At 45.8% G+C, this 19,324-nt stretch overlaps 1 protein-coding gene across 3 annotated transcripts in view; it reads left to right on the plus strand.

Moving 5' to 3' along the window:
- Nucleotides 1–19,324, plus strand: part of vrk3 (VRK serine/threonine kinase 3) — a 69,029-nt gene that overhangs the window by 24,116 nt on the left and 25,589 nt on the right. For all 3 annotated transcript variants that reach the window (XM_072518309.1, XM_072518308.1, XM_072518307.1), the window contains exons 5-9: nt 2,197–2,246; nt 2,338–2,404; nt 4,248–4,332; nt 9,285–9,387; nt 9,471–9,563. In XM_072518309.1, coding sequence (XP_072374410.1) covers nt 2,197–2,246; nt 2,338–2,404; nt 4,248–4,332; nt 9,285–9,387; nt 9,471–9,563 — 398 coding nt within the window. The remainder of the gene's footprint in view (nt 1–2,196; nt 2,247–2,337; nt 2,405–4,247; nt 4,333–9,284; nt 9,388–9,470; nt 9,564–19,324) is intronic.

Genomic DNA, 19,324 nt, shown 5'->3' on the forward strand with positions numbered 1-19,324 from the left:
AAATAGAAATGCTGGCAGGCAGTAGGATTTGAAAATCAGTTGGCAAGAGTAACCTTTTGAATTGGATGCGTTTATCTATTGTAAATGTCACTGACCCCCCCCCCCCCCCCGCCCCAAATTACTTGTCAGTGGGAGACCTCATGCCTTTTTGAAAACGATTTTGTATGAAAGAAACTTTTATCTGTCAGGAAAACAATATATTCTTTTTAATTCACTTGTGAACGTTACTGGCAAGGCCAGTATTTATTGCCCAGCAGAAAATGCCTTTTGAGAAGGTGGTGGTCTGCTGCTTTTCAACGGCTGCAGTCATTGAACAGATTCTTGCAGTGCTGTTTTGTAGGAAGCTGCAGGAATTTGAGCCAGAGAGAATGAAGGAACAGTGATTTAGTTCCATAACAAGTGTTATGTGACTTGGAGGGACATGGTGGTATTCCTGAAAACCTGCTGCCATTGCCTTTCTAGTTCGTAGAAGATGTGGGTTTAGGAGGTGCTATTTAAGAAACCTTGGCAAGTTACTGCAGTGTATCTTACAGATGGTACATTTTTGTACTATGTGGTACTGACCCTGGAGAGAGCAAATGTTTAAGATGATAAGTGGGCTTTGTTCTGGATGGTGATGTGTTTCTTGCATGTTGTTGAAGCTGCAGACACCCAGGCAACTGAATAGTATTCCATCACATTCCTAGCTTGTGGCCTGTCAATGCTGGAAATGCTTTGGGGAGTCAGGACGTGAGTCACTTGCTGCAGAATACCCAGTTTTCTGGCTATTCCTGTAACAATTGTATTTAAGTGGCTTGTTCAGTTTCGTTTTTCTGATTATCATGGCCCTGAGGTGTTTGGTGGAGAATTCAGCAATGGTACTGGAAAATGGAGGTGGTTAGATACTCTTGTTGAAGATAATCATTGCCAGACACGTGTGGTGCAAATGTTACCTTGGCGCAAGTCCATGTCTTGCATGCAGGCATGGATTGCCTCATTATTTAAGAATTTGTGAATGGAACTTCAAGCTGCTCAATCATCAGTGAATATGCTCGTTTAAGACCTGAAGCTGGATGGAAGCAGAAGATAATTTGGTCTAGGACAGTGAGTTCTCTGAGGAACTCTTGCAGCACTGTCCTGGGGCTGAGATGATAGGAACTGCAACAACCATAGTCGTCATTCTTTTGTGTTTGATGTGACTACAGTTGGTGAAGTGTGTTTTTTCCCCCTAATTCTCTGTGGATTTTGCTGAGGCTCCTTGATGCCACACCCTGTCACATGCTACCTCAATTTCAAAATCAGTCACGGTCACCTCACCTTGTCTTGTCTCTGAAATTCAGCTCTTGAGTCCGTGTTTAGGCCAAGGCTGCAGTGAAACTTGGTGCCAAGTAGTTCCAAAGTAGCGAACAAATCACTGACGAAGTTCAGCTTTATAGCACTGTTGATATTGCGCCCCCATCACTTTTGATGATTGAAAGTAAGCTGATGGAGCAGTAATTTGCTGGATTGGGTTTGTCCTGCTTTTTGTGGGCAGGCCATACCTGGGAAATTTTACACTTTGTCTAATATGTGCCAGTGTTTGTAGCTGCACTGGAATTAGCTATCATCACTCTCCCCTGCCACAGTCTGTGTTCTGTATTAACCAATTCCATCTGAGGCTGGACCAGACTGTTCAAAACTTGTCCTGAGCTTCAGATCCCATATTTTCTCCCCCAAGACCATCTACTTCCATTCACATAATATCATTCATCATTGCCCCTGCCTCAGCCTACTGCTTTCATCCAGTCTTTATTTTTGTCTTTGACATCAATTATTCTAATGCCTCTTGGCCATCTGCCACTCACCATTAACTACTTGTGTTTTAAATTCCACTATACCTCACTCTTGTCTTCCTCTATGATCTTCTTTAGCCTTACAACCCTCAATTCCCTACGTTTTGCTACCTTTTCTGTTCTTTAATGCACTTCTCAAACCTACATCTTTGACCTGACCAAGCCCCTGTTCACTTGTTTTAATATATCTCCTCCTTTGACTCTGTCAATTGTGTTCCAGGAACACCCCTGTCAAGTACCTTGGGATGTTCTCCTATGTTAAAGACCCTAAATAAGTGTTAGCTGTTGGAGTTTCTTGATTCTCTTGATTGGGTTCAAGGATAGTTCTTGCTGATAAAAGTAATTATTATTTTGATTAACCACTGAATGTATTATACTATTACAGCACAACAAGGGGTTGGTGCATCACAACCATGCAAGTACACTGTTAAAGTGGTAAGTTGTAATCTTCCTGAGTTTCCAGATTTAACATTTATAATGTGACTTGTATTATTGCATACAGATGGTGTTGTGCATATATTTTCAGGATGCAAAGGATGGTAGAATTTTCAATGAACAAATCTTTCTTCAACGTGCTGCAAAGCAAAATAAAGGTAAACCACATTTCTGAGGAATGTCAGTTTGAAAAATACATTTTGATGGAGTATAGCAGTGGTTTTCAAACTTTTTTGCCCGGGATCCATTTTTACCAACCGGCCGACCTTCGTGTCCACGCCAGCTGACCTTTGCAACCCACCATTTTCTCTTACCTTTAATGCGAGAGGTGAACCTGGGTTTATATGCTATAGTCTAGAGTAGTGAAGAATGAAAAATGACCTCATTGAAACAGGGATTATTCTCTCCGGACTTTACAGAGCGGATGTAGAATGTAAGTTTCCCTCAGATGGGTGGTTTACAGCCTGGGGATATAGCCTGTAAATTACAATGCGATGATTTTAGACATAGATGAGGAGGAATTACTTAACTCAAAGTATTGTGAATCTTTTTAATCTCTAAAATTCACTATCAAAGAGAGTTCTGCAGGCTCAGCCATTGAGCATATTCAAAACAGATGCAGGAAGACTGAATTGAATTTTTTTTTTTAAATCTTCTGTTGGGTCAGCGTGCTGATGTCAGGAATAGGTGGTGTTTCTCTCTGGGCTCCGGGCATGTGCACTGATGAGCGGGTACACATGTGCAACGTATCAACATTTTTAAAGTCAATCGCAGCCGGCAATTTTAAAAACCCGGCTGCTGTGGCCGTTGCGCCTGAAGTCACCCTATTAGGAATGTCGGGATGGATGGCTCAGCGACCCTCCCACGGGTCGCGACCCCCAATTTGAAAATGCCCGGAGTATAGAACTAGTAGCAAATTATACGAAGGTCAAAAATAATTAAACATCTCAGACATTCTTTAAACCTGTTCCACTGTGCACTTGGTCTATTAATCTCCTAAATGCTCCCAAGTCTCCCCTACACCAACAGTAATGGAACAAAATTCCAGACTATTTGTTCATGTTCCATCTCCATAATGCAACCCTGACCATCTAAAGATTTTTATCCCCCTACCTGGCTCCACTGGCTCGGAGTCACTGCAGGATGTATCTGTCCTTCAATTTTAAATTCATGCTAAATAAACAGCTTGGGGCCTGTTGTTTGTATCCAGTACTTAGGGGGAAAACAAATCTGATCTAGAGCATTGCCCATTTTAAACCTTAGTCCTGTAGTACTCCAGGGCCAAGTAACTCTACTTCCTTTACAGTCAATAACCAACAAGACCAGTTTCATGCAATCTCTTTGTTAATTACACAAACAAGACCTGTTGCAGTTGTCAGGTTTTTCAGCTGGACAGAAACATACACTGTGTGATCAGTTTGTTCCAATTGTGGGGTGTAGCGTGTCCAAGTGCCATAGATGGTGCGATAGATGATGCCAAACAGAACTGCCGCCCAATGCAAGTATCAAATTTGAGAACAGCACCAACATCAGGCAAACGGGTTGGTCCATAGTTGCAATTGCCACAACTTCAGAATCAATGTAGGATTCATTTTTGGTGAAATAGATTGAACATGAGAAATAGGAGTGGACAATATGACATCTACAGCTTGCTCCACCAGTCCATCTAACCGATCATCGACCTTAACTCCACTTTCTCAGCTTCGTCAGGAAAGCTGGCATGGGACTTTGTCACACTGTGGAAGTGACCCGAACACAGAGTATTTCACACTATCGTGCAATTCAATTGTGATTTAAAAATAATTATGCTTAATATTTTGTCAAAGAATTGTGAAACATTAAGCTCTGACAAGGCAGATGATTTAAATGCCATCTTTAGAACGTCAGTTCAAGTAACCTATAAATTTAAAAAGTAACCAAATAAATTGAAAACCACTGTGGTGCTAGTTTTAACCATCAGTCCAATTTGTGTCAGTGATGTGTTTGATTTTTATTTGCCAGTTGACAAATGGATGAAGTCTCATATGATGGCATTTCTGGGAATTCCAACATGTGTTGGCTTTGGGTTTCATGAAAATACTTACAGGTTAGTGCACTTAAGGTGTGGTTCAGAATGAAAATCATGCCTCTCACTTGTTTTTTCTTTAATTGTTGACCTCAAACCAGTCTAACCAGTGGAGTGTTTTTTCAACTGAAAACCTAATAGCTAGAAAGAATTGTAATTGTAATTCTTTTCTGAAATATGTTAACTTTTTTTAATGAGTAGGAATGGTTTTGTCAGATGTTTGTTTGAAAGAATTACTGACCTTGTAAAAGAGCTGAATTATTAGCAGAGACATCAAATTGTGAATGCTTCATTAACTGTACATGCTATGTTAATTCAGCTCTTCACACTGTTCAGGCCAACGGGCTGGGGATGCCTTCAGCGTTGCCTGGTCAAGAATAATTCAGTCAACATTAATAAATTGCGGTAGAATATGAATTTTGATCTTTTGCAGAGGTTGGATTGCTGATCACGAGACTGAATTTGCAGGAAAATAGCTAATTTCGTAACATTGACTTAAAATGTGAAACATACCTTTTAACATAGCAACCGTAAAATAGATCAATTCTGGGCATAAGATCTTATGAAACTATCAAAACTGTTTAGGAACGAGAATAAAAAATCAACGGTCTTGGAATTTAGTTTGGACTGGGAAAAGAGCATCATATGTTCACAGTACTCCCATCATATGGCCATGTAGATTTATTATTCAGAGAGCCATCCAAAAGGAATGAGGTTTGTTGGCTGTGGCTGATCTGAACATGGCCAGTTAGCTTCATTAAATTCTTGTCTAAAAGGGCAGCACGGTGGCGCAGTGGGTTAGCCCTGCTGCCTCACGACGCCGAGGTCCCAGGTTCGATCCCGCTCTGGGTCACTGTCCGTGTGGAGTTTGCACATTCTCCCCGTGTCTGTGTGGGTTTCGCTCCCACAACCCAAAGATGTGCAGGGTAGGTGGATTGGCTACGCTAAATTGCCCCTTAATTGGAAAAAATGAATTGGGTACTCTAAATTTTTTTTTAAAAATCCTGTCTGAAAGCTGTAAGCTGCGTCTAATAGATTCTAGGGTAAAATTATATTGCTGCCTTTGCCTGGTCAACAATAATTTTGGACATATTGTAACAAATGTGACACCATAACAGATTCTCATCCAACAGATTATAAAAGTTCACACAAGGCCACTTCTCACAGCTTAGTATAGTGTGGAGTACAGCTTTAGTGCAGTGTGAAACCAATTTCTAAAGTGAACTTAGTTTGATTGACATCCTGAGCACCTATGACAGAGTATTTTTAATGTTCTAAAGTGGGTGTGCCCTTTCTGTGCTCTCCCAGACATTTACATATTCACTGAAAGACGACTGACTTCCACAGCTACCTTTTAATTACATTGCCTCAGATTTTGATTCTTGTGTAGACCTTTGCTGCAGTCTCCCAGTTTCTCCATCTCCTTGCATCTACTCTGTTGATACAACCTTTCATGCCAGCGTTTCTTATATGTCTTCCTTTTTACTCAACCAAGGACTCCCAACCATGATCCACGGGACCCTCGACCATGCCAGTTCTATTTCCCACATATCTGCTCTCCCTCACCCCAAACAGTCCAGAATCAGGATAGGGTGCCCTTGTCCTCATCTTTCACCCCACTGAATTTCATATTCAACAGATCATTCTTGCCATCGCCAGTGTGATGCCATCACCAAACACATCTTCCCTCGCCCTTTTGGCTTTCTGAAGGAACCATTCCTCCACAGCACCCTAATTCATTCCTCAATCACCCCAACATCCGCATCCTTTCTCTAAGCACCTTCCCAGGCACTTGCAGAAGTCAACTGCCTTTTTACCGTCTTCTCACTGTCTATAATACATAGGAGCAGAATTGGGCCATTCAACCCATTGAGTCTGCTCTGCCATTTAATCATGGCTGATATGTTTCTCATCCCCATTCTCCTGCCTTCTCCCCATAACCCCTGATCCCCTTATTAATCAATATCTATCTCTGTCTTAAGGACACTCCGTGATTTGGCCTCCACAGTCTTTGGCAGCAAAGAGTTCCAGGATTCATCACCCTCTGGCTGAAGAAATTCCTTCTCATCTCCGTTTTAAAGGATTGTCCCTTCAGTTTGAGGCTGTGCTCTTGGGTTCTAGTTTTTACGACTAGTGGAAAAATCTTCTCCACATCCACCCTATTCAGGCCACTCAGTATCCTGTAAGTTTCAATAAGATTTCCCCATCATCCTTCAAAACCCCAATGAGTACAGGCCCAGAGTCCTCAATCGCTCCCCATGTGACAAGCTCTTTATTTAAGTGATCATTCTTGTGAACCTCGATGGGTGGCGCAGTGGTTAGAATTGCTGCCTATAGCACTGAGGACCCGGGTTACTGTCCGTGTGGAGTTTGAACATTCTCCCCGTGCCTGCGTGGGTTTCACCTGCACAACCCAAACATGTGCAGGTTAGGTGGTTTGGCCATGCTAAATTGCCTCTTTATTCGGAAAATAATTATTGGGTACACAAATCTTTTTTTTAAAATATAAATTTAATTAAAAATTAAATTCTTGTGAACCTCCTCTGGACCTTTTCGAAGGCCAGCACATCCTTCCTTCGATACGGGGCCCCAAACTGCTCACAGTACTTCAAATGGGGTCTGACCAGAGCCTTGTACTGCTTCAGAAGTACATCCCTGCTTTTGTATTTTTGCCCTCTCAACATGAATGGTAACATTGCATTTGCCTTCCTAACTGCCAACTGAAACTGCACGTTAACCTGAAGAGACTCTTGAACTAGGACTCCTAAGCAAGTCCCTTTGTGCTTCTGCTTTCCTAAGCCTTTTCCCACTTAGAAAATGGTCCATGCCTCCATTCTTCCTACCAGTGCGTGACCGTACACTTTTCCACATTGTATTCCATCTCTCATTTCTTTGCCCACTCTCTTAGCCTGTCCAAGTCCTTCTGCAGACCCCCTGCTTCCTCAATACTACCTGTCCCTCTGCATATCTTTGTAACATCTGCAAACCTAGTAACAGTGCCCTCAGTTCCTCCTTCAGATCGTGAATGTATATTGTGAAAAGTTGTGGTCCGAACACCAACCCCTGAGGCAAGACCTCAAATAGTCCTTCAATATAAAACAGCAACTTACTCATTGTTTCAATATATTACACTGTATTCACTGCTCACTATGCAGTCTCTTCTATGGGGAGACAAACTGCAGATCAGGTGATTGGAAGTGTTTTGCAGAGCAATCAGTCCACAAACATAGTCCTGCACTTCCAGCTGCCTGTCTTTTATATCTCTGTTCCATTCCCACTCTCATCTTTCTGTCCTCGATCTGCTACTTTGTCCCGGTGAAGCTTGACAAAATCTCAAGGAACAATACCTCATCTTTCGACTAGGCACTTTTGAACACAACATTGAATTTAAAAACAATTTCTGGTCATAACCTTTGCCTCTGTATTTTCACACAGCAGCTGTTGGTGATGATTATGCATTTCACAAGTGCATGTCCTCTCTACCCATCTTTTGGTCCTATTATTTGTCCCATTACCATCTCTCTTTGCCTTTCAATCCCATCTCTTTTTTTCTTATTTAATCTCACCAGCCTTCCACCCTATCACAGACCACCCTGCATGATCTTTCCTCTCCTCCTCTGATTTCTCTGCCTACTCTGCCTACTTTTGTCTCAATTCTGATGAAAGTTTATCAACCTGAAGCATCAACTCCATTTCTCTAAACAGATGCTGCCAGATATGTTGAGTATTTTCAGCATTTTCTTCAAAAATGTACTGGGTGGGAGATTAACTCTGCTTATTGCTCACTGTACTTTGCACTACCAGTCTCAGACTAAACAGATCATATAATTGCAGAGATAGCAGGTACAAAGTAGGAAGGTTCCACGTTCAATCCATGATTTATGCAGGATTATCTGAACTCGGCGAGAGCAGAAGCAAGGATACTGCATTTGTTTTCTTGTTCCTGAGCTAAGTGGGAGAAGGGAAGGATGTCAAGCTACCAAGTTTTAGTTGGATAACCAGTTTCTAAAAAATAGTTATTGGTGGGATGTGAGCATCATTGGCAAGACCAGCAATTTCCCATGTCAAATTGTCCTCGAGCAGGCAGTGTTGAGTCGGCTTCTTGAAGGGCTGCAGTCCTCCTGAACTCCTGAATTTTGACCAAGCAACAGTGAGGGAACAGTAATATAGTTCCAAGTTAAGAGCCAGTTATTCTCATACGTACATAGTTGGAGGTAGGACTGATCATCTGAACAATTTACCTTTTTAATTTCCGCCTCCTTTTCCCCCAGTCAAATAGCCTGCTATCTCAGCCTTTCTTGGTTTAATTGTCAAGATGGTGGCTTGGGTAAGCCCCTGAGGACACTTAGTCTGCTGTGTATTCACACACCAATATATGTTTTATGTGATCAGTGAGGGGCAGAAGGTCAAATGTAGTTTTTTTAACAAATAGGGCAAGAGTAGACCATATGGCCCTTTGAGCCTACTCTGCCGTTTAGTACGGTCATGGCAAATCTTGCACTACCAGTCTCAGACTAAATAAATCAATTTGACAAGGCCAATTGCTGGTCTTGCCAATGATGCTCATATCCCAAAAATAAATATTTTTTTAAAACTGGTTATCCAACTGAAACTTGGTAGCTTGTCATCCCCATGACTGTGTGGGTTTCCTCCGGGTGCTCCAGTTTCCTCCCACTGTCCAAAGCTGTGTGGGTTAGGTGGATTGGCCATGCTCAATTGCCCCTTAGTGTCCAGGGGTGTGCAGGTTAGGTTAAGGGGTTATTGGGATAGAGCAGGGAAGTGGGCTTGGGTGGAGTGCTCTTTCGGAGGGTTGGTGCAGACTCGATGGGCCGAATGGCCTCCTTCTGCACTGTAGGGATTCTATGATATTATGTTATACATATTAATATTTTATCAGGTTTATCATGTGGAAGTTAATTTAAACTGTTTGACATGGATTTTTAATTTAAACTGTTTGACATGGATTTTTATAGGTTTCTAGTATTCCCAAACTTGGGTCACAGTCTGCATTCAATTCTTGAAAAAACTAAGAAACCCCTGTCTGAAAAAGCAGTACTTCAGCTATCTTACAGAATGGTGAGTGTATCTAAAAACATATATTCCTAGTTTAGGTTCAGTGTTGTACATTTTAACTAATATAAACTTCCTGTCTTCATCAGATTGATGTGCTTGAGTACATTCATACAAATGAGTATGTGCACGCTGATATTAAAGCAGAAAATATATATGTGAATCCAAATGATCTAGAACAGGTAGGAAACATTTCTCCATATGGAACAATTTAATCCTTTGCAAAGTTTACCTTTGACCCACAAGCAGTATAGTCAGGAAAATTTCTTCAAAATGTCTAGGGAATCTAATTGTTTTTCAGAAAATCTGAAAAGGACTTCAAGGAGTTTGCATCAATTGTAAAGGGATCAATTGTAATTTTCTGGGACAATAAATATTGGTCTGGGTGACCCTTGACCTGAAAGCAGTAAACAGGAAGGAAGTGAAGATATGGGCTCTGTGGCCAGGCACACAGCAGAACTGGAGGCAGAAGGCAATTAACACACAAATGCAGACAGTCAGTTGAAAAGGATTTCTGAAGAGCTACACCACAAGGAGAGGGTTCATAGATGCTGATGAAAACCATATAGGTGAAACTTGGGGTGAAAGCTGTTGTTGGTTAGGATTCCTGACCTACCCTGCTTGAATAAAGAAGAGCATATTGTGGAATTGTAGCTGTGTAATGCCATGTGTACTGAAGGGAACACTTGTGGTTGTGTAAGATTTCATTGTGGTATTGACTATTTAAAGTGAAATTTACCTTTTTTATTTGAAGTATCTCATACCTGTTAATTCATGTTTAATTTGTGTTGGTTCTGATTCATGTAAGTAGCAGTTTCAAAAAGTGAAATCTTGTTGAGATGGAGGAGGTAAGCTTGAGGAAAGGTTGAACAGGCTATGTCTGTATCCATTGAAGTTTAGATGATTACGAGGTGATCTTATTGAAACATATAAGATCCTGAGGGGACCTCACAGGATGGGTGCTGAAAATATGTTTCCCCTTGTGGGAGAGGCCAAGAACTATGGGGCATGGTTCAAAAATAAGTGGTCTCTCATTTTAAGACTGAAATTAGAAGAATTATTTTCTCTGAAGGTCATGAATCTATGGAACACCCTTCCTCGAGAGTGGTGGAGGCAGGGTCAATTAATATTTTTAAGGTAGGTAGATTCTTGACTACCTACTTGGTAGATTGATTGTGGATTGGAGGGTACAATCAGATGAGCCGTGGTCTTACTCTTAATTTGTATGTTTGCAAGTTGACAATTTCTTCATGGTGGCGGGGGGTTGGTTTACGATTATTGTGATATCTAGGACTGCACAAGAAAAACAAGTAGTATAATCGAGAAGTGGTGGCTAGTTGCTCGGTGGGTTTTTAGCATTTAATTGCCCTGCTGTACAAGGTTTCTTAATTTTTCGTCTATGCTAAGCTAACAGATCTCAGCTATTGCAAAGAATATCAACAGAGCTGGCAAAGTTGGTCTTCTTTGTTTCTTCATATTGGAAGCCTGTTCGTTGAAGATGTCTTTAATTTTTGTTGCAACGCTTACCTCAATCACACAAACTATATGTGCTCCCTAATGAGGCTTGCACAAGTAATGGCCACAATCTCATCACCATGGATCCATCAAACATCTTCGAAGATAATGCTGATCTGCACTGACTATTTCACCCATGTGCTGGAAAGATTGAACTCTCATCACCAAAATGGTTTCTCCAGGTCAGACGACGCACAAGTGAAGAAAATCTGTCTTGGTGCCGCCAGCAATGGTACTTGGCATAAAATGCACTTTTGACTTAAGTAAATGATCCATCTCTGATTAGATTAATCATCCACCTCTACAAAAACAATAAATAAACATTTCATACAGAGACAATTATTGATGCCTCTAGCGAAGCTGTTCCAGTATAGCTACAACATTAACATATACTTGGCAATGTGGAAAATTGCCCAGGTATATCCTGTACCTAACCGTAGGACAAATCCAACCCAGCCAATTACTTCCCCATCAGTCTACTCTCAATTATCAGTAAAGTGATGGAAGGGGTCATTGACAGTGCTATTCAGCAGCAGCTGCTTGGCAATAACCTGCTCACTGACACTCAGTTTGGGTTCTGGCAGGGTCACTCACCTCCTGACCTCATTACAGCTTTGGTTCAAACATGATCAAAGGAGTTGAGCCCCTGAGGTGAGGCAAGAGTGATGCCCTTGACATCAAGGCGGATCTGACCGATTGTGGCCCAAGCAAAACTAAAGTCGGGGTGGCGGGGGACTCTCCACTGGTTGGAGTCAGTGGTTGTTACCGGTCAGTCATCTCAGTCCCAGGACATTGCTGCAGGAGTTCCTCGGGGTAGTGTCGTAGGTCCAACCATTTTCTGCACCATTTGCTGCAACTCCGATACTGAAGCAGTTCATGTCCAAATGCAGCAAGACCAGGATAATATCCAGGCTTGGGCAGACAAGTGGAAAGTAACATTCTCGCCACACAAGTGCCAGACAATGACCATTTCCAATAAGAGAGAATCAAACCAATCACCCTTTGACATTCTATGCATTATCATCACTATCAACATCCTGGGGGTTGCCATAGACCAGAAACTGAACTGGATTAACCATAGAAATACTGTGGCTACAAGAGCAGGTCAGAGGCTAGGAATTCTGTGGCAAGCAACTGAACTCCCCAAAGCCTGTACACAATCTACAAGTCAGGAGTGTGATGGAGTACTCGCCTCTTGCCCAGGCAAGTGTAACTCCAAAAACACTTCCAGAAGCTTAATAGCAACCAGGACATAGCAACCCATTTGATTCACACCCCATCCACCATTTTCAACATTCAGCCCCTCCACCATGATCCACAGTGGTGCGCTGCAGGAACTGACCACGGCTTTTAAAAGAAATATTTTATTAAGGTATTTGAAAATTTTTAGAACGGTAACATAAACAATGACATCAACATGGTGAAATAAACATTCCCCCCCCCCCCCCCCAGCCCAATCTTCACGCACCTCCACCATACAACAACAATCCGCCCCCCTCCCTTTGGAATACTGCATCTGCTGACATTTTAATTTTTCCCAAGAAAGTCGACGAACGCTGCCACCTCCGGGAGAACCCTAACATTGACCCTCTTTTTTAAAAAAAAATATTTTATTCAAATTTTTTTTTCGGCCAAACAAAACAATACGAAAATGTTTCCCTTTTTACAACAATAAAACAATATAAATAATAGTGACCGTTTTTTTACAAGTAAATAAATAATATATAAACTAAATGGCAACTGCCATAACAAAATATTAACTCTCCCAAATAATAAAGTCAACCAAGCCAATATACATATCCAAGTAAAAATATCCATACAAAAACACCCCTTTGGACCCACCCGAACCCTCCCCCCTCCCCCCCCCCTGGGTTGCTGCTGCTACTTCCCCAGTTCCTTTATCGTTCTGCGAGATAGTCAATGAACGGTTGCCACCGCCTGGTGAACCCTTGAGCCGAACCTCTTAGTGCGAACTTTATCCGTTCCAGTTTTATAAACCCTGCCATGTCGTTTATCCAGGCCTCCATGCCCGGGGGTTTAGCTTCCTTCCACATTAAGAATATCCTTCACCGGGCTACTAGGGACGCAAAGGCCAAAACATCAGCCTCTCTCGCCTCCTGCACTCCCGGCTCTTCTCCTCCAACCCCGAATATAGCCAACCCCCAGCTTGGCTCGACCTGGACCCCCACCACCTTCGAAAGCACATTTGCCACCCCCACCCAGAACCCATGCAGTGCCGAGCATGACCAAAACATGTGGGTGTGGTTCGCTGGGCTTCTCGCGCATCTCCTGCACCTATCCTCTACCCCGAAAAATTTACTGAGCCTTGCTCCGGTCATGTGCGCCCTGTGCAAGACCTTGAATTGTATCAGGCTAAGCCTGGCACACGAGGACGAAGAGTTTACCCTGTGTAGGGCATCTGCCCACAGCCCCTCCTCGATCTCTTCCCCCAGCTCTTCTTCCCATTTTCCCTTCAGCTCATCCACCATGATCTCCCCCTCGTCTCTCATTTCCCTGTATATATCTGACACCCTACCATCCCCCACCCATGTCCCTGAAATCACTCTATCCTGAATCTCCTGCATCGGGAGCTGCGGAAATTCCCTCACCTGTTGCCTCACAAAAGCCCTCAATTGCATATACCGAAATGCATTTCCCTGGGGCAACCCGTATTTTTCCGTCAGCGTTCCCAGACTCGCAAACGTCCCGTCTAGGAACAGATCCCTCAGTTGCACAATCCCTGCTCTCTGCCATGCTCTAAATCCCCCATCTATTCTCCCCGGGACAAACCTATGATTATTTCTTATCGGGGACCACACCGAGGCACCCGTCATTCCCTTATGCCGTCTCCACTGCCCCCAAATTTTCAGCGTTGCCACCACCACTGGACTTGTGGTGTATTTCTTCGGGGAGAACGGCAACGGCGCCATCGCCAATGCTTGTAGGCAGGTTCCTTTACAGGACGCCATTTCCAGTCTCTTCCATGCCGCTCCCTCCCCTTCTCCCATCCACTTACACACCATTGAGATATTGGCGGCCCAATAATAATCACTTAAGCTCGGCAGTGCCAGTCCCCCCCTATCCCTGCTACGCTGCAAAAAACCCCTCCTCACTCTCTGGGTCTTCCCAGCCCACACAAAGCTCATAACACTCTTCTCAATTTTTTTGAAAAAAGCCCTCGTAACCAACACCGGGAGGCACTGGAACACAAAAAGGAATCTCGGGAGGACTACCATTTTGACCGCCTGCACCCTACCCACCAGTGACGGGGACACCATGTCCCATCTCTTAAAATCCTTCTCCATCTGTTCCACCAGTCGTGTTAAATTAAGCCTATGTAGGGTTCCCCAGCTCCTGGCTATCTGGATCCCTAAGTACCGGAAATCTCTTATTGCCCTCCTCAGCGGTAAATCATCTATTCCCCTGCTCTGCTCCCCCGGATGCACCATGAACAACTCACTCTTCCCCATATTCAATTTGTACCCCGAAAATTCCCCAAACTCCGAGTGTCCGCATTATCTCAGGCATCCCCTCCACTGGGTCCGCAACATACAGCAATAGATCATCTGCAAACAATGACACCCGGTGTTCTTCTCCTCCCCTGAGTACTCCCCTCCACTTCCTAGAGCCCCTCAGTGCTATGGCCAGCGGCTCAATTGCCAATGCAAACAGTAACGGGGACAGGGGACACCCCTGTCTTGTCCCTCTATAAAGACGGAAGTAGTCGGACCTCTGCCTGTTCGTGATCACACTTGACACCGGGGCCCTATATAGCAGCTGTACCCATCCAATAAACCCCTCTCCAAAACCAAATCTCCTCAACACTTCCCATAGGTAGTCCCACTCCACTCTGTCAAATGCTTTCTCAGCGTCCATCACCACCACTATCTCCGCCTCCCCCTCCGGCGGGGGCATCATCATCACCGCTAGCAGCCTCCGTATATTCGTGTTCAGCTGTCTCCCCATAACAAACCCAGTTTGATCCTCGTGGATCACCCCCGGGACACTATCCTCTATCCTTGTCTTCATCACCTTGGCCAGGAGCTTAGCATTCACGTTCAGGAGGGAAATAGGCCTGTAAGACCCGCACTGCAGCGGGTCTTTTTCCTTCTTTAAGAGTAACGATATCGTCGCCTCCGACATAGTCGGGGGCAACTTCCCCCTTTCCCTGGCCTCATTTAAAGGTTCTCGTCAAAAGCGGGGCCAGTAGGTCCATGTATTTCCTATAAAATTCTACCGGGAACCCATCCGGTCCCGGGGCCTTCCCCGCCTGCATGCTCCCAATCCCCTTTACCACCTCCTCCATCTCAGTCCGTGCTCCCAGTCCCGCCCTCTCCTGCTCCTCCACCTTCGGGAATTCAAGCCGATCTAGGAAATGCATCATTCCCTCCTTCCCTTCCGGGGGCTGAGCCTTATACAGCTTCTCGTAGAATGCCTTAAACACCCCGTTCACCCTCTCCGCTCCCCGTTCCATCTCACCTTCCTCATCCCTCACCCCACCTATCTCCCTCGCCGCTCCCCTCTTCCTTAGTTGTTGGGCCAGTAACTGGCTCGCCTTCTCTCCATACTCCTACTGTACTCCCTGTGCCCTCCTCCACTGTGCTTCTGCCTTGCCCGTGGTCAGCAGGTCAAATTCCATATGTAGCCTTTGTCTTTCCCTGTACAGTCCCTCCTCCGGAGCCTCTGCATATTGCCTGTCTACCCTCAGAAGTTCTCTCAACAGTCGCTCCCTTTCTTTGCTCTCTTGCTTCCCTTTATGGGCCCTTATGGATATCAGTTCCCCTCTGACCACCGCCTTCAGCGCCTCCCAGACCACTCCCACCTGGACCTCTCCGTTATCATTAAGCTCCAGGTACCTTTTGATACACCCCCTCACCCTTAGACATACCCCCTCATCCGCCAACAACCCCATATCCAATCTCCAGAGTGGGTGCTGCTCCTTTTCCTCTCCTATCTCCAGATCTACCCAATGTGGAGCGTGGTCCGAAATGGCTATGGCCATGTACTCCGTCCCTGTCACCTTCGGAATCAGTGCCCTTCCCAGGACAAAAAAGTCTATCCGTGAATACACCTTGTGAACATGGGAGAAAAATGAAAACTCCTTACTCCTAGGCCCAATAAATCTCCAGGGGTCTACTCCTCCCATCTGCTCCATGAAGTCCTTAAGCACCTTGGCTGCCGCCGGCCTCCTCCCGGTCTTAGACCTAGACCGGTCCAGCCCTGGATCAAGCACCGTATTGAAGTCTCCCCCCATTACCAGCTTTCCCGCTCCAGGTCCGGGATACGCCCCAGCATACGCTTCATGAAGTTTGCATCATCCCAGTTCGGGGCGTATACGTTCACCCGAACCACCGCCTCCCCTTGCAATCTGCCGCTCACCATCACGTATCTACACCCACTGTCCGCCACTATGGTCTTTGCCTCAAACTGTACCCGTTTCCCCACTAAGATAGCCACCCCCCTATTCTTCGCATCTAAGCCCGAATGGAACACCTGCCCCACCCATCCTTTACTTAGTCTGACCTGATCTGCCAGTTTCAAGTGCGTCTCCTGCAACATGACCACATCTGCCTTTAAGTTCTTTAGGTGTGCGAGTACCCGTGCCCTTTTTAATCGGCCCATTCAGCCCCCTCACGTTCCACGTGATCAGCCGGGTTGGGGGGCTCTTTTACCCCCCCCCCCATGTCGACTAGCCATCCCCTTTTCTAACCCAGCTCCTCACCCGGTTCCCACGTACCCGTATATCCCACCGACGGTGCTCTCCCGTCCCGACCACCCCGCCCCATAACAGCTTCCCCTTGGCAGCAGCAACCCAGTTAACTCCCTCCCCCCACCCCCCCCCCTCCCCACCCCCCTCCGCTAGATCCCTTTTCTAGCATAGTTGCACCCCCCATGTTGCTCCCAGAAGTCAGCAAACTCTGGCTGACCTCGGCTTCCCCCGTTTGTCCTCGGCCCCTCATTGTGCGAGGCCCCCTCCTTCCTGCGTCCCCGTTCCCGCCACAATTATCATAGCGCGGGAGCAAAGCCCACGTTTACATTGACCCTCTTAAGGCAAACTTTATTTTCTCGAGCCTGAGAAACCCAGCCATGTCACTAACCCAGGTCTCTACATTAACAAGATCCGTCTCCGGGCTACCAGGGAGGCAAAGGCCAAGATATTGGCCTCCTTCGCCCCCTGAACTCTCGGATCTTCCGACACTCCAAAGATCGCTACCTCCAGACTCGGCACCACCCATGTTTTTAGTACCATGGACATTGCCTTGGCAAAATCCTGCCAAAACCCTCTAAGCTTCGGGCATGCCCAAAACATGTGGACATGATTTGCTGGGCTTCCCGCCCACCTCGCACACCTATCCTCAACCCTGAAGAACTTACTCATCCTGGCTGCTGTCATGTGTGCCTGGTGGACTACCTTCATTTGTATCAGGCTAAGCCTGGCGCATGATGAGGCGGTATTAACCCTGCTTGGGGCATCTGCCCATAGCCCCATATCTATCTCTCCTCCTAGCTCGCCCTCCCACTTGCCCTTAAGCTCCTCCACCGGAGTTTCCTCCGCCTCGGAAAGCTCCTGTAAATATCCGATACCTTCCCCTCTCCCACCCAGGTACTGGAAACTACTCTATCCTGTATCCCCCGTGGTGGCAGCAGCGGAAAGGCCGGCACCTGATGTGTCAGGAAGTCTCGCACCTGCAAATACCTAAAACCATTCCCTGCTGGCAATTTAAATTTATCCTCCAAAGCTTTCAAGCCGGGAAAGCTCCCGTCTATAAATAGATCCCCCATCCTTCCAATTTCTGCCCTCTGCCAACTCCGGAACCCGCCATCTAGCCTACCTGGTACAAACCTGTGGTTATTATAAATCGGTGCTCCCTCCACTCTCTTATATCTCCTCCATTGTCCTCAGAGCCGCCACTACCACCACTCTTGTGGAGTATCGGGCCGGCGAGATCGGCAGAGGTGCCGTTACCAATGGTCCCAGACTGGTGTCTTTACATGACGCCGCCTCCATCCGCTCCCATGCCGACCCCTCCCCCACTACCCACTTCCTAATCATGGCTTTATTAGCCGCCCAGTAGTAATTGCAGAAGTTTGGCAGCACCAACCCACCCTCCCCCCGACTGCGCTCCAGCAACACTTTCTTCACTCGCGGAGTTTTACTCGCCCACACAAAGCCCAAAATAATCTCATTCACCCGCTTGGAAAAGGCCTTGGGGATGAAGATGGGGAGGCACCGAAAGACAAACAGAAATCTGGGGAGGACCGTCATTTTCATGGTCTGTACCCTCCCCGCCAGTGACAATGTCCCCTTCCATTTGTTCTACCAACCGGGATAGGTTTAACTTGTGTAGTACCTCCCATTTCCGGGCCACCTGGATTCCCAGATATCGAAAGCTCTTCCCTACCATTCTAAGCGGCAGCTCTCCCAGTATCTTCTCCTGTCCTCTTGCCTGGATTGCAAACATCTCTCTTTTCCCCATGTTCAATTTATACCCTGAAAAATTGCCAAATTCCCCCAAGATTCGCATTACTTCCCCCATCCCCTCTAATGGGTCCGCAATGTACACAAGGAGGTCATCTGCGTAGAGTGAGACCCGGTGCTCCACCCACCCGAACCAGCCCTTTCCAGTTCCTAGAGGCTCTTAACGCCATGGCCAAAGGCTCTATGGCCAGAGCAAATCGTAACGGGGAGAGGGGGCACCTTTGCCTCGTCCCTCGGTGTAGTTTAAAATACCCCGACCTCAGCCGGTTCGTACGGACACTGACTACTGGTGCCTGATAGAGCAACCGCACCCAGTCAATAAAGCCCTCACCAAACCCGAACCTCCCCAGCGCCTCCCGCAGGTAATTCCACTCCACCCGATCAAAAGCCTTCTCCGCATCCATTGCTACCAACACCTCCGCCTCCTCTCCTTTTGAGGGCATCATAATAACATTTAGAAGCCTTCGAACATTGGCCTTGAGTTGCCTGCCCTTAACAAATCCCGTCTAGTCTTCCCCTATCACCCCTGGGACACAGTCCTCTATCCTTGTGGCCAGTATCTTAGCCAGCAGTTTGGCATCCACATCCAGTAGAGAAATCGGCCTGTATGACCCGCATTGCTCCGGATCCTTCTCCCATTTCAGGATCAATGAAATCGAGGCCTACAACATTGCTTAGTTAAATGTCCTCACCAGCAGTGGCTCAATATCTCTGAAAACTTCTTATAGAATTCCACCGGGTAGCCGTCAGGCCCCGGGGCCTTGCCCGACTGCATGTCCTCCAGCCCCTTGATTATTTCCTCAATCTCATTTGGGGCACCCAGCCCCTCCACCAGGTCCTCCTCCACCCTCGGGAACCTCAACTGATCCAGAAATTGCCTCATCCCCTCCACCCCAGCAGGGGGTTCCGACTCATATAATTTACTGTAAAAGTCCTTAAACACCTCGT

Source organism: Scyliorhinus torazame, chromosome 10 (genome assembly GCF_047496885.1).
Source record: "Scyliorhinus torazame isolate Kashiwa2021f chromosome 10, sScyTor2.1, whole genome shotgun sequence".
Taxonomy (NCBI): domain Eukaryota; kingdom Metazoa; phylum Chordata; class Chondrichthyes; order Carcharhiniformes; family Scyliorhinidae; genus Scyliorhinus; species Scyliorhinus torazame.